At 40.7% G+C, this 16054-nt stretch overlaps 1 protein-coding gene across 1 annotated transcript; it reads right to left on the bottom strand.

Moving 5' to 3' along the window:
• Positions 1-1246: 1246 nt before the first annotated feature.
• LOC133459371 (proline-rich protein 7-like) lies at positions 1247-14329 on the bottom strand. Its single transcript, XM_061739264.1, has 3 exons — positions 13984-14329; positions 12101-12184; positions 1247-2344 (listed from the first exon to the last, which is right to left on the bottom strand). Exons 1-3 carry the CDS (start codon positions 14327-14329, stop codon positions 1779-1781), a joined length of 996 nt encoding a protein of 331 aa, XP_061595248.1. The 3' UTR covers positions 1247-1778.
• Between the last annotated feature and the right edge of the window lie 1725 nt (positions 14330-16054).

The following is a 16054-nucleotide window of genomic DNA, read 5'->3' as shown; positions in this document are numbered from 1 at the left end:
TTAATTTCAGCTGTAGCGCTGTTAATATGGCACTTTATTAAGTTTTAATATTTTTTCAGGCGTAAAAGTAACGGTTTATCCAAATAACGCCTGTTAAGAAATTTGATCCGAAGTTTTCGGGATGAGAACAGCCTGCCGGCTCGGGAGCTGATTTATGGTTCCGCGTTAAATCGACGCAGAGCTACGGCGTAGGGTAAGGCGTACGGCGCCGCATAACCTACGCCGTAGGCTCTGCGTTGGTGTAACGCGGAACCATAAATCAGCCTTTATTCTGGCGAGGTTGCAAAAATCGGGCAAAAAAGTGATTATGTACATTCACTGAGTAAATATTATGAAAGTAAAATATATATTCCTCGCTAGAAATGTAATCAAAACGCATTTTTATGCAGAAACGAACTCAAAATATTGATTTTATTCACTAAAAAATAAGAAATGTCCGCCATGTTTTTTTTTTGGATTCAGTCTGCAAATGATGACGAAAAGCATTCTGGAAATTTTTTGTCCCTAGGTCAGCTAGTGTGGATCCGAAAACCCTACAAACGTAGGGACAAATTCATAGCCACTACACTACTTTTCGTCACTCTCCCTAGGTGGAAAGAGGAATTGGGACACCACTACCCTCACGGGAACGCGCAAAATTTAGGGGTAGGGCTGAAAACGAGGGCTAGGGGGCATATTGGGACAGGCCCTTCCTTTCCATTCCAGTGGGCCTCGTTCCAGATGTTTCATTAGCGGCATCTGAAATGAGGAAGGGAATGTAGCTAGCTGTTAACACCAGTGATTGCGATACAGTTCTCACCCCCCACCCAAAAAAAACCCAAACTCTTTTTCTTCTCAATAAACCACTGGAAAAAGGCTTGTAGATGAGGATGTTTTTATTTCACAAGAGATAAGGTTTAAAATAATGTTAAGTTTGTAGGTAAAAAAATCTTTTTCTAATCAGACACAACCGTTGTCATCCTCTGAAGACAAAATCAGCCCTACCAACATTGAAGATGACACCTAAAGTGACAAAAGCAGCGAGTTATAACACATAACCCATGGACATGGTTTCTACCTTTAGACCCATCTTGGCAGCAACTGTGAGAGCTGTCCTTCTGCTCGGTGTCATAACCATGACGGCAGAGTCCCGCCGAAGGTTGCCATGTACTCTTTTGTAACTACCAGTGCTCACAATCCTTGAGAGCATGCAAGCTGCGAGCAGAGCGCTTAAAAAATAAGAGCAGATAAAGGAGGAGAGGTCGTCAGCAACAGACAGTTCACCGGTGCTATGGCAACAGCAGGCTGGTACAATAGGTTTCTCAGGCACAGAGAGAGAGGGGAGGAGATCAGGGATGAATGCAAAGGGAGGTAGAGATGAAAATAAAGTCGTAGGGAGAGTAAGATGTGCTTTTGGCTCATTTGTTTCCCATCCTCCCCTCATTTAGGCTTCTCTCCTCTGCTGTTCAAACAGTCTCGGACTCATTTCGCCTCTATATGACAAGAGTTTTGTCTGTTTTACACAGATTTTAGTCTAATTTTCAAATGTCTCAGAAATTATCCCAGCAGACTAAGTTGCAACTTCGATCAACAAAGCTGCATATGGAACTGAACTCCTGATGCTTTTGCAGACGCTTGTAACTCCTTTGGTTCTTAAAACGTCTCTTTTGTAGCATCACTGCTGCAGTAAACTCTGAGCAATACGACAGAAAGTCTGTCTTTGAAGATTTTGAGCTCAACGGCTCATCGGCTTTCACAAATTTCTGGTTTGGATAGGTTCTCTCTGTGAGGATCCAGGTCTAAACGGCGGTGCTCCGACCCAGCAGAGGGAAGGCTGTCGGCATGCCGCAGCTGGGCTCCAAACCCCTAAGTCTATGGACTCCCTGAAATGGCTCTTGAAACCCTCCCTGAAACCCATGCATTCCTCCTGGAAGTCCTTGCATTCCAGCCCTGAGCCCAAGTCCGTCGTGATGAGTCCTGAGCTCTCTGCGGGGCATGGTGGCCATGGCGGCAGCAGCTTGAAGGGAGCGGGCTCCCGGCGGCGTGAGGTTGTTGTGGTTTAAATCCATGTTTGACAAGAGATGACCCAAGGAGTCCCAGCGCTGAGAAGAAGGCAGGCGGATCAGTGAGGAATAACCCCGATCGGGGAATACAGCCGCTGCAGAAGGCTTGATGGTCTGAGAGGTGAACACCTGAACCGGCTCACGGTTCTCCCTCAAAGGCGGCGGCGGTGCAGCTCTGGGCAGGGCCGGCTTAAGGTAGGTTCCTCCTCGCGGGTCGGCCAAGACCTCGCTGTAGGGCGGAGGAGGATCCTCCATCAGCACTGCCTCCTCGTAGCAGGGTGGCTTTCCAAATACATCAGTGTCTGAAAGACAGAGAACACTGCAGGTCAAAGGTTGGTCAGGCAAAAAAAACAAAACAAAACATCCATCTTCATCTTAATGTTTAACTGAGAGCAGAAGAGACGTAAACAGCAGCCGGTTCTATCTCACACAATCATCAGTAACATCATGACCACTCATTAACCCTAACCCAGTGTCGGGGCATCCTCAATGACACGTCACTAAATTATTTGATACAATAATAGAGCTTTAATTTAACTGTTGTATACATTTTATTTTATGTGCTGTGAGGCAGGGATGGGCGGTATGGACTAAAAAATGTATCACGATAATTTCTGGCATTTATCCCGATAACGATAAAAATGACGATAAAAAAAAATACCAATTCAACTCCACCTTTGTAACTATAAATCTATCACCAAATTCAGTCTTTAGAGCCCCTAAAACACTGCTCTAAAAGAATACTAAATAATATAAACTACACCAATTAAACTGAATTAATAAAAAACAATGAAATGAGTTACACCTGTACTGCAAAACTGGAATGACATGTTTGTTACACAAACACGTATCAACGCGAATTTAGAATTTATCCTTTCTCTTCCTTCCTTCCTTCCTTCCTTCCTTCCTTCCTTCCTTCCTTCCTTCCTTCCTTCCTTCCTTCCTTCCTTCCTTCCTTCCTTCCTTCCTTCCTTCCTTCCTTCCTTCCTTCCTTCCTTCCTTCCTTCCTTCCTTCCTTCCTTCCTTCCTTCCTTCCTTCCTTCCCACGTACGTTATGCGTGGATTTAACGCAGAACCATAAATCAGCTTTACACAAAAACGTCATCAACGGGAATTTATCGTTTTTACCGTGAGATGACAAATTCTTACTGTGGGGAATTTTTTTGACGGTTTATCGTGAACGGTAAAATATCACCCATTCCTACTGTGAGGAAGAATGGCATATCTACAAAGCGCATGTATATGTATATGTATATTTCTTTTTGGTCCTTTTTTATGCTTTACAGACCTGAAATGCAGAAATAAATATTATTTATGGCAACAAAAATAAATTTAAAATATTGGATTCTTACTGTTCCTAATTAAGACTTACTGCCTTTTTTGTTAATATTCATTTTCTATACCTTCACAACTTTTTTCTGATTTGAGGTTTTAAATACCCGGAAAGAATCGCTCCTTTTTATATTTGCACCACTATCCCAAATGTAAGGTCTTGATTGGAAGTTCAGGACACTTAAAGGGGACATATTATAAAAAACATGTTTTTTCTTGCTTTAACATATATAAAGTGGTCTCCCCTCAGCCTGCCAACTCAGAGAAGGAGGAAAGCAACCAAATTCTGCAGTGTCTGTACAGCCGCCCGGATGAGCCGTCCAGTATGATGTGGCTTCTACGAGCCGTTCAGATTCTGCTCCTGTCGTTACGTAACGAAAATGTGATTTACATAGGTTGACCTCCGATGCGTGAAACCGCGCCCACAACTAACTCCGCCGGCAGGAGCTTCCGACAGTTTTTCGTAGCGGTGTATCGCGTCATCCAGGCAGCCAATCAGCACAGAGCCTCATTATCATAGCCCCGCCCACTCAGAATCCTGCATAGATAATGAGGTTAAAGAATGGGATGATAAAGACATGGTTTGGAGGCTGAATTTCTAATTTATTTAGCAAAAACAATCAAAAGCTTGTTTTTAAGACATTCAAGGCCTGTTTAAAATAGGTATTAGATGCCATAATAGGTCCCCTTTAATATTGATGAGTATCAACCAAATAAGACCAATTAGAGGAAAGGTCTTACAATTTAAAAGGTATTGGCTGGCTTCATTGCGCTGGAAAGGTGGAAACATCCTCAGAACAGGGCATTTATTCTGTTTACACTGCTTCTAACTTTCCTGAAAAAAATAAAAAAGCATGTTCATATTTGTGCCATTATCGCAAATATGAAGTGTTTTTGGACATGAAACACGTCAATGAGCATGTGGATTAAAACAAACTAGAACAGGAGACAGCTGGGGACATCTGGCCATTTAGTGTACATCAACAACATGACTGAATAAATAAATACGGCCATATTCAATTATGCACGTGTGCACACACACACACACTCAATCTTCAGGTCAAAGTCAAAGTGTACTTATCACCTGCCTGCGGCGTTGCATGTGACAGTATTGCCGGCTGCAGGAAATGTAAAATCGGAGCATCTGCTCTCTTATATCACTCACGTTTCAGACTTCTCCGACTTTCCTGTGTGTGTGTGTGTGTGTGTGTGTGTGTGTGTGTGTGTGTGTGTGTGTGTGTGTGTGTGTGTGTGTGTGTGTGTGTGTGTGTGTGTGTGTGTGTGTGTGTGTGTGTGTGTGTGTGTGTTTATGTGTGTGTGTGTGTCATACAGGACTGCTGCTTTGAAGTGCACTTAATAATTTTCACAATGTGGTAAAATGTCAACAAAGCCATATTTTATCTGGTTGTGAGAGCAACACCACATGTGTTCATGATGATGCAAATGATGATTCACGAGTGCCTGCCATCTCCATTCAACTCACTACTCAGTAACGCTGTCCATTAAACACAACGGCTAATAAAGATGGAACGATATGAACACAAATGTGGTTTCAGTCGCTCGCTGACTGTGGTCTAACATTATCGTTGCATATTTATCTATATAATATCATATTTGTAATAACATAACGTATCCATGAGCCATAAATACGTAATCAGATACCCAGCTGGCAAATAGTCTGGTGACAGAGGGAGAGGGAGACGGAAACAACTGATGTACTGTTCACACCTTCCTGAGACTCTCAGTGGAGCGAGGGAGGCCAGAAGGTCAAAAACAGGATGAAAAGACAAAGGTCAATTATTTCAGATCAAAGATGACCCGCTATATTAGACAATTAAGCAAGATGAACCCAAATAGAAAGAGGAAACGAGGAGCGACCGTCATGAAAGGAGAAGCCCCTGCACGGTATGTATCGCCAATGGATGGAAGAAGTGACTGACTACGTTTACATGCAGTCAAAATTCGGGTTATTGCTAATATTCCGGTTACTGACACATTCGGAATATTCCGTTTACATGTGTGAGCAAACAGGGTTATCCCTGTTTACATGGTAATTAATCATTCAGGATATCTCGATCAAACCAGCGACGCGCGGAGAACATCATGACGCAATTCCCGTCATTTCTGCTTCTTCTTCCTGTATCCAAATACAAAACAAATGCTGCTTCGCGCAACTCTTCGCTCACCTTCTTTTAAATCTCGCTATCCCGGTACTTTCTACAGTCTACAAATGCCAAAATGTTCATATCCTTCATTACATTTATGAAGTGATTAGTCTCCTCCTGGTCTTGGTTTCTCCGTGTTTATAAGAACTTCCTGGACTCAAAAGACCAGGATTCCTTGCGAACAGACCATGCGCAGAAAACAAATTCCTGTTCCGTTTGATGGGGATATTCCGTTAGGCGTTTACATGACTGAATATTCGAGTTTTAAAAGGAGTAACCCAGGGGTCATATTCGGGTTTTTAAAAACTGGAATATGAGCAAATTCAGGTTATTCAAAGGGGTTATTGGTGTTTACATGGCCGTGCAAATTCGGGTTATTGCCAATATTCAGGTTTTAAAAGGGTTATTGATGCATGTAAACGCAGTCACTGATATCAAGAAGTCCTACCACTAGCGAGAAAAGGCTGGTCTGAGAGATTGTACTGAGGCTTTAATCGTAGCAGGGAAGAACAGGCCCTGAGCAAAAGAGCAACAGAGGCCAGGCTCTCTTGGGTTATTAGAGAAACACTACATGTGTTAATGATGATGCAAATGATGATTCATGAGTGTCTGCCATCTCCTTTCAACGGTTGCTACTCAGTAACGCTGTCCATTAAATCTCCCATTCAAGACGGAGACTGTGGAAAGATCAGCGTGATACAAGCCACCACCGAACATCGGGGTGTAAGGTACGGGCGGGTCCACTGTACGGGTACATCTGTGCCAAGTAAGGGTTGGAAGCCTTGAAGTCGAGATGGGAGGTTCCCGCCAAGCATGGGTGAAAGTAGGCTGGAATGGTTCAGAAGTAGATCCCAGAAAAAGATTCAAGACCGGTCACAGTTGCACTTTCAACAGGAAAATGCATCCGTGAACATTATGCCATCGTACACGGAACCATGCAGCTTAAGCAGAGGTGGGTAGTAACGAGTTACATTTACTCCGTTACATTTACTTGAGTACGTTTTGGGAAATGTTGTACTTTTAGGAGTAGTTTTGAATCACTATACTTTTTACTTTTACTTGAGTAGATTTGTGAAGAAGAAACTGTTACTCTAAAACTCCGCTACATCAGGCTACGTTGAGCTGTTACTTTTCTTTTAATCCTCCGGGTATGCGTCAATCTCATGACATCACTGGGTGATTCTTTGGGAATTTTTTTTTTTTTTTATATGTTTTGTCACATTTACACAGACTCAAACACACAGAGTTTATATGAGTTCATGGGCTTGTTCTAGTTCTGCCTGGTTAAAAAAGAAAAGTACAAAGGATTGAAATTTTGTGCTACTTGTGCTTAATTTATTTTTTATTCTGTTATTTTATTTATTTTATTATTTATTAAAGTACTTGAATTTACTTTAAGCTTATTTTAATTTAAGCTATTTTTATTTTTTTTATTAATTTTAATCTACTTTATTGATTTCATTTGCCTGAAGATGATTATTTTGCACTTTTGTCTGTTTGAATGGTTGTGTTAAAAAAATAAATCAGACGTTACTTAACAGTTACTCAGTACTTGAGTAGTTTTTTCACCAAGTACTTTTTTACTTTTACTCAAGTACCGTAATTATTTGGATGACTACTTTTTACTTCTACTTGAGTCATATTATTCTGAAGTAACAGTACTTTTACTTGAGTACAATTTTTGGCTCCTCTACCCACCTCTGAGCTTAAGTAACGGTTCAAAACTGTCCACGTCCATGTGGAGACCTGCTGTTGCAGCCATTTAATGTTAGCAGCACCTGTTGGTGCACTTATCTGTCTTATTTCCATGGCTTTTGCATATTTCAATTTAGTAGCATATTTCTCAAAGATTGTGGTCAACCTGACAGTGAGAGATGTCTAATTTATGTGCATTCGCTACACTCTCAGAGAAGACGTGATGATAGAGCCACTGCATGTAATTACTTTTGAGAAAAAGCATAAAAAGACGTGGAGAATGAAGGAACAGCCGTAACTCGTGTCTCTTCAGTTCGTGTCTCTTTTAAGGTCTTCAGCATCTTTGTCCCTTTATTGCACAAAGCTGCAACACCTGTTTTGTGACATCTGGATCATTCACACCTGCTGCTAATTACATTTCCGAGCAACTGTTTGCTTATATTTGCCAGCAGTTGCAAAATACAGCAATAAAATGTTCAGACTGATGCAGAAATGTGGACATGAGTTTCTTAGGTTTGTTAGTTGCTTCTAAGTTGCACTGGGATGTAAATCGGTCAGACGACTCTCTAATTTAAGGGTTGAGATTCCAGCCACTGCAGCCGCTGATACGTGAGCTGCTTTTATTGAAATAGATGAAGAGAAAACAAAGGGCTAATCTGCTGCGGTATTTCAGCAGAGTCTGAATTCGTTAGCTGTGATACAGAAATGTGGGGCAAGGAAAGCAGTAAAAAGACACCACTGAACAGCTCGGGTTCAATAGTTTGGAATATCCTTTGACGTATTTTTAATTTCATAACGTTTCAAATGTATTCACTGGGTGGGGATTAAAGGCCAGTCCACCATCCAGTGTCTGCTCTAGTGAAGAGATGCTTTTATAATGGATGCAGCATGCAGTATAGAAATGTCTCGCTGAAATATGCAAAATGCCTTACTTTTGAATAAAACATGGGTTTGATTTCTACAAACCATTACTCTGTTTTTATTTGCACACCATTGGGCTTGTATATTTTCAGCTCAACTACTAAAAACGTATTTCTTAGGCCACATTTTGGAAAGAAAAACTATTACAAGAAAGAGAAAACATGTAACATTGTATGGTTAAACAGTTTAATGTGTTTAATGTGTAGCTAGCCCCCAAGTGGCCATCTAGTGGCCATTAGTCGAACTGCAAATTTAACCTCCAGTTTCTACCTCCAAGTTTGGCAGTATTAGCGGGTAAAACAAGTGCATCATGCTCAAGGTTACTTTGACACGCAGCAACGCTGGGGATCGAACCACCAATCCTGGTACGACCCAATCACCCGATTCCAGACCGGCTATGTACAGTATGCATGAAGAGGCTCTGCTAACCTGCTCCAGTCTTCCTATAAAAAGTGATGAAAATATGAGCACATCCTCAACTCAGTTAAAATAATTGTTTTACATTTTTATTCTCGGCGTGAAACCAAATTTGGCTGATTTTTACATTTTTTTATGTACCGTATTTTCTGCACTATAAGGCGCACTTAAAAGCATTTCATTTTCTCAAAAACCGGCAGTGCGCCTTATAATACAGTGCGCCTTATAATACAGTGCTCCTTATAATACAGTGCGCCTTATATATGATCATTACGGTAATTTCTGTTACTGTAGTCAGGGGATTGTAGCTACTGTAGTTGGTGTCGCCAGGGTAATGGCGCTAAAAACGTCAGGAATCGTCACAGATGTTCAAGACAACAGAAGCGACGCTGACTCGCATAATGGCGACTTTGACGAGACGGAGTAAAGCTGGTTTTTATTTTGTTAATAAAGTTTGACATACGGTACTTTTTTTCTTGTTTTTTTTTTTGCATTTGCTGTAGGATTTTGTAGCATTTCCTGTAGCGCAGCTCCATCAGGTAGATACGTAACTCAACCCAAGTGCGGTATTTTACCATATATTTAGTGCGCCTTATAATGCGGTGCGCCTTATATATGGAAAATACGGTACGTCTTTTTTTTTTATGTACATTTCCAGATTTGAACATCCTTGACTCCTCTGCTTGAATCTCAGGCCCTCTAACCGGCAGAGGAGTGAAGAACAGACATAAGGAGGGAGGAAGCGAGGCAACAGGCATTTAACAAATTGGGATGTGCATGCTTTGAAGATGTCACTTTATACCGGCATCGATTACAAATGATGTGTCACACAAGAGCATTGTACCATATACAGTAAGCATCCCGTTGTTGCAGGATATGGCTTGCACAGCGTTAAACATTAAACTAACTTTTCCTGATTGACTGAAGTGGGTTTAATACTCATAACTCTTTGATAACTTAAAGAGGCTATGAACTCTAAAAGAAAACATATACTTCATATAACAACCAGCGTTCAAAAACATTTGATTCCTGCTTCCAAACACTTTGCTTCATCTACAGATGAATATTCATGAATTCAGGTATGTCATAGTGTCTGAAAACTGATCCATGCCGTCCCTTACGTGAAACGGCTCCAGTATTGAAATCAACGCACATGTGATTTCTCACTGTGGCCGTTTACAGCTACCATAACAGACGTCGGTGTTGGAAACTAACAGCTGTTTGCTGAACTGTTGCCATGGAGCCGCGTGTATTTATGGATGCAAATGTCTTCCTGTGCGTGTGTACCTGGCCACAAACCACCACTCCCGCGTCACGCCTGATGGATACCTACAGGATCTGACTCTCCTTGTTCCTCCGCTCGACACTAATTCTCCTGTCAGTCTCTCTGCTGTAAACAATGGAAGCAGCTGCCAGGACGGTTTTAAATAAACGTCAACCACGCAGAGACTTCAGCAGCAGAGAGAAGTGGCAGTGATGCTTCCACACGGAGAACCCTGCGTGCTTTGGGTTGAATATGGGAGAATAATGTGATTTGGTGTGGTTAAATGCTGTCATTTCACATTGCAGATCATCTATTGTAGTCGCAGTATAAAACACAGGGATCATATTAGACATGTTAGATTACAGTGTTTGATGTCTGATCTTATCTCTTACCTATAAATTCAGTCGCATCTAAAGCTTTCTACTAATGTCACTAAATCTTCTCTCTCTAACCCTCAGATCTCCTCTCAGCTCACATTTCCTTCTTCTCTGATTAGTTACCTTATGTTGTATCCTCTATCTGAAGTCTCACGTAATCCACCTCTTCTGTTTTCTTCTCTTTTATTACTTTTCTTCAAAGACTTACTACATTCCACACCAAATTTTCAAACTAATCCGACGAATCCCGTCCTCCATTCCCTCATCTTATGTCTCATCTCTTTGTGCTAATTTTGCGTCTGATATATCACTTCTGAACTACCGGTACTTATTGTAAATTATTTCACTTTGCATGACATGATCTTCGCTCTCGAGCATCTTCCTCTCATCCAATTTCTCCTCTTTTGTAATTTCTCAGTCTCATCCTACCACTTTATTATCCTTATCTCCTTTTAATCCTCTTCTTCTCCTGCCGTATTATGCTGTGCCACTTTCTCGTTTCTCTTCTTTTCTGAAACTCCCTTCAGCTCCAACATGATTACTCGTTCTTTTTGTCTTATATTTTGTATTCTGTCATGTTCTCAGTACTATTTGGCATCTCCTGTGAAGAGTCTTCATCTACAGTATTTGTCATCTCACAAATCTGTTCTCCCTTTCCCAACAAGTCTTGTAATTTGTGACATCTCGCTTGTCATCTGTACTTCACCTCATGTGCCATTTCCTCATCTCATTTTATCTTAAATCCTTGAAAAGCTTCACCCCCCTTATATCTCTAATAATCATTTAATTTTGCATGACCTCATCTGAAACACCTGTCATTATGCATCCCTCCTCTTTCTAAAATTAGATTACATTTTTTCCCAGCTATTCATAGTTTTTGCACATTATTTTGTAAAATTATATTTCATATCATCTTTCATTTTCTTATATACGTTTGAATTCGTTATCATTGAATTACATATACTGTACATCTCTAATTTATCTTTTATTTTCTCAATTATCCAATGTCTTATTCCTTTTATTATTCCATCTTTTGCATCTCCCCATTCTTTGTGGCACATCTCTCCTCATATCAGTTTTATCTCATTGATTTTGCTTCACTTCAACTTATGTCTCCCTTATTCCCTAAATTTCTGCCCCAAATATCTTCCGTCTAGTCTTATATTTTACATCCCATGTCTCCTATACCTTTATCTCACTTCATAAACCTTAGAAGCCTCTTTCTCATCTCATCCCCTGTCCCATCGTCATCTCACTCCCATTTTTGTGTTCCTCTCTTGTTTTGGAAATTCATCTCATCATGCTAATTTTTAATCATTGGTTAAACTCGGGCTTAATTGTTCATTCCCTGCTGATGTCTGATTCTCACGTGGAAACTTATGCTCCTATTGAACTCACTAATCCTGACCTTCTTGCTGTGACCTTCCTGTTTTACTATTGGATGAGGCTGGCTGATAAAAAGCTTTTGACTGTCCTTGACCGCCCCCTCTTTTAGCACCGCTTATCAGCGCCAGTCAAAGTGCTGATCTTAATAAAGACACACAGTCATTGAAATCACTAGACATTTTGAATTGATTGTGCTGTTACAGCCTAGAAATGAGTCTAAAGCGTTAGTTTTCTGTCAAACAACGTATTTGAGTTTTTTAGTCTTGTAAGACTGACTGGTATATGATTTGTTTTTAAATTTAAAAAAGCAAACTTACAGAGCCCAAAAGCAATGTATTTGCTTGGGGATCCTGGAGAGCAGAAAAGGTGACAGTCCACCGATAATTTACTGTGTTCATACGGGAAATGGTGTAAGTGCACTCTGCTGACACTATTCTCTGTGTCTGATTGTCTCTTTCTTGTCTCTCTTTACTTTTGGGAGTAGCCCGGCCTTGTTGTCACTCATCTTTCCCTGGCCGGGCTGTGCGGCCGTCGCCCACACCTCCGAGGCAGCTGTCACCAGAACGTCCTGCGGGGGAACGCTGCCTGGCAGACAGGGTGGTGAGAGCCGGGAAATGAAGCACTGAAAAAAGACCCTGATAGTCCATTATGTAATTCTCCTCCTCTGCGTCCCTGTCACCATGCAAACAGTAGGGATGGGCGGTGTGGACTAAAAAATGTATCACGATAATTTCTGGCATTTATCCCGATAATGATAAAAATGACGATAAAAAAAATACCAATTCAACTCCACCTTTGTAACTATAACTCTATCACCACATTCAGTCTTTGGAGCCCCCAAATCACTGCTCTAAAAGATACTAAATGCTACTAAACTACACCAATTAAATTGAATTAATAAAAAACAATTAAATTAGTTACACCTGTACTGCAAAACTGGAATGACTCCTCGCTCTCAGATCCGCCATGTTTGTTACACAAAAACGTCATTAATGGGAATTTATTTATTTATCTTTCTTTCTTTCTTTCTTTCTTTCTTTCTTTCTTTCTTTCTTTCTTTCTTTCTTTCTTTCTTTCTTTCTTTCTTTCTTTCTTTCTTTCTTTCTTTCTGGCTCATTTCTTTCTTTCTTTCTTTCTTTCTTTCTTTCTTTCTTTCTTTCTTTCTTTCTTTCTTTCTTTCTGGCTCATTTCTTTCTTTCTTTCTTTCTTTCTGGCTCATTTCTTTCTTTCTTTCTTTCTTTCTTTCTTTCTTTCTTTCTTTCTTTCTTTCTTTCTGGCTCATTTCTTTCTTTCTTTCTTTCTTTCTTTCTTTCTTTCTTTCTTTCTTTCTTTCTTTCTTTCTGGCTCATTTCTTTCTTTCTTTCTTTCTTTCTGGCTCATTTCTTTCTTTCTTTCTTTCTTTCTTTCTTTCTGGCTCATTTCTTTCTTTCTTTCTTTCTGGCTCATTTCTTTCTTTCTTTCTGGCTCATTTCTTTCTTTCTTTCTTTCTTTCTTTCTTTCTTTCTTTCTTTCTTTCTTTCTTTCTTTCTTTCTTTCTTTCTGGCTCATTTCTTTCTTTCTTTCTTTCTTTCTTTCTTTCTTTCTTTCTGGCTCATTTCTTTCTTTCTTTCTTTCTTTCTTTCTTTCTTTCTTTCTGGCTCATTTCTTTCTTTCTTTCTTTCTGGCTCATTTCTTTCTTTCTTTCTGGCTCATTTCTTTCTTTCTTTCTTTCTTTCTTTCTTTCTTTCTGGCTCATTTCTTTCTTTCTTTCTGGCTCATTTCTTTCTTTCTTTCTTTCTTTCTTTCTTTCTTTCTTTTTTTCTGGCTCATTTCTTTCTTTCTTTCTTTCTTTCTGGCTCATTTCTTTCTTTCTTTCTTTCTTTCTTTCTTTCTTTCTTTCTGGCTCATTTCTTTCTTTCTTTCTTTCTGGCTCATTTCTTTCTTTCTTTCTTTCTTTCTTTCTTTCTTTCTTTCTTTCTTTCTTTCTTTCTTTCTTTCTGGCTCATTTCTTTCTTTCTTTCAAAAATCAGCTTTACACAAAAACATCATCAACAGGAATTTATCATTTTTACCGTGAGATGACAAATTCTTACCGTGGGGAATTTTTTGGACGGTATATCGTGAACGGTAAAATGTCACCCATTCCTAACAAAGAGCTCATATTTTTTTCTGTATGATACATGTTGATTCGAACAAAAGAAAAAAGAGTTTAAATGATGATTCTCGTGAATGAAAGTGTCTATTTTTATACACCTAAACCCGACAAAGCACTGACGGTGGCAGTAAATGAGGACATGCTCTTTTTTGTACTAAAGCACATGATCTCAGCGACTTTTGCCATGTCGCCTGATCTTTTTGTGCTCTCAGAGTAAATGAAAATGAACATAATCGTCATGACACGTTACCTGGCATGCTGACCCAGGTTGCTTGAGGCAGGGGATGAGGAACGGGCAGAGGGAGAGGCGGCGATGACAGCGTTTGAGGAGAGCACAACTGGGGGGGCTCCCGTTGGAGCAGCGGAGGCAGCGGAGGTGGAGCCGGAAGCACGGGTGGGTATCCGGCGTGGTGGCAGCTCAGCGGCTCCGTCTCCACAGTCCGCAGACACTGCTCTCTTCGCCGCTCTTCGCGGTGGCGCTTTAATCTGCGCTGGAGGAAGCTGCAGAAGCAGCAGAGCATGACGATGAAGGCCCAGACCAACCAGAACCCAGCGAAACAGGCCAGGAAGGTGTAGGTGCCCTGTGACATCACCATGGCGGTGACGGGATGAGCAGCGTGTTTGGCCCCTGAGGCAGGAAAGAAGGACGGGAGGAGCTTCTGCTTTCTTTTGGACGTCCACGTATGATCTGTCTCAGAAGATTTCTTTTTAACTTGTGGATTAATAAAACTGCCAACTGGCTGAGTACACGCAGGGTTAAAAGGCTGCTTGTGTCAAATACTTAGTGAACCTGCTGGCTGAAATCGCAGGATATTTTGGGTAATAAGTCTGGCTTTTACAAAAATCCAAATTTAAAAAGGAAATTTTAACAAAATCAAAGTGAAAAAAAAAGGAATTTCAGTGACGGTCTCATGTCTGAACGCTGGTCTCGTTATGTCGAGAGTCTTTACATCTTTAAAAAGCAGCATCCTCAAAATGCTTACCGTAATCATGAGTGTTTTTAAAAAAAAAATCAGTAATTTAAAGACAAACGTGTATAGGTCTGTGATTTACATGAACCAGAGGCACCAAATCCACAAAAAATAAGTTTTAAACTAAATTGCATGTAAACGTTTCAGTTACATGTATGAACACTAAATGTTATGGGTTCCTCAATCCTGGTTTCTGTTTTCAAGATATGCAGGTGTCACTCATTGAAGGAGAGACTAAATTTGCAGCAAATATCCCTTTAAAGTTTCCAAAAGGCTCCAACGGCTTTCTTAGTCAACTCCTCAGAAAACATTTTCTGCAAAATGATGTCATGATTGAGGCAGAATCTCATCTTGGAGAAGCGAGAAGGAAATTTAAACCAGAGGACGCTGGATGGGATCCGAAGAAGTGAAGCGACATCCAATCAGAAGCAGCAAAAAAGCAGCGGCTGTGATGGCCCAGGCCACGTGCGATCAAACAGCTGGTCCCTTCATGACTGCGGGGAATCAGTGTCAGGGTTCTTCCACACTGTCGGGATGCCGAATTCCTCGCCCTCAGATCCCGGTGGGACTCCACGGCGTCACGCTGCTCTGCAAAGACAGGCGAGGAGGAGATCAGGCCGTCAATAGGACAAATTCAGACAACATTTCTGACACAGTGAGGAGCGAAGACAGTGCAGATGCTGTATGGTTACAAATCTCAGCTGTGCAGGCTGGATTAGGATGCCGACCTCGGGGGGCGGATATCAGTTTCACACTTCACAGAGCAGCTTACAGAGAAAATATTCACAGGGCTGATGTGGTGGAGGAGACAAGCTTACTGGATATAAACTGAACAACAGAACCAATTCCCACTTTCTCTATTACTTACTGTATATTTGCTTAAGCTAATGAATCACTGGTGGTGTTTTGCAATAAGCAGGAGTCTTTTAATTTGATGCTCCGCTCAGCAGGATTTGTCAAAGCTAAAAGAAAAGAAGGTACAAACAGCAGCAAAGCAGGTTCAGTAAACTCAGCATATGTTTTAGTTCATTCTGCTTAAGTGATCCTAAAACTCCAGGACTTCCACTCCTGGGAAAACTGTTTTGAATGAATTCCCCTTGTGAATGATATCTCTTGCTGTGGAATGATGGACTCTGAATAGTTTGGAAGTGGCTTAATAACCCTTTCCATATCGATCGGCAACAATTTTTTCTCTAAGATTACTGGTGATGTCGTTCCTCCATGGCGTTGTGCTAACACTAATCTGTTGTTGTCTTCTTAAAAACTCATCCTGAACGTGTATCCAAACTTTCAAAGTAGGGCTGGGACTTGATTAAAAAAATTAATCGAATTAATTACAGGCTTTGTAAT

Source organism: Cololabis saira, chromosome 14 (assembly GCF_033807715.1).
Source record: "Cololabis saira isolate AMF1-May2022 chromosome 14, fColSai1.1, whole genome shotgun sequence".
NCBI lineage: Eukaryota > Metazoa > Chordata > Actinopteri > Beloniformes > Belonidae > Cololabis > Cololabis saira.
Note: the sequence above shows the minus strand (reverse complement) of the source record. Positions and strands in the feature narration are given on the sequence as shown.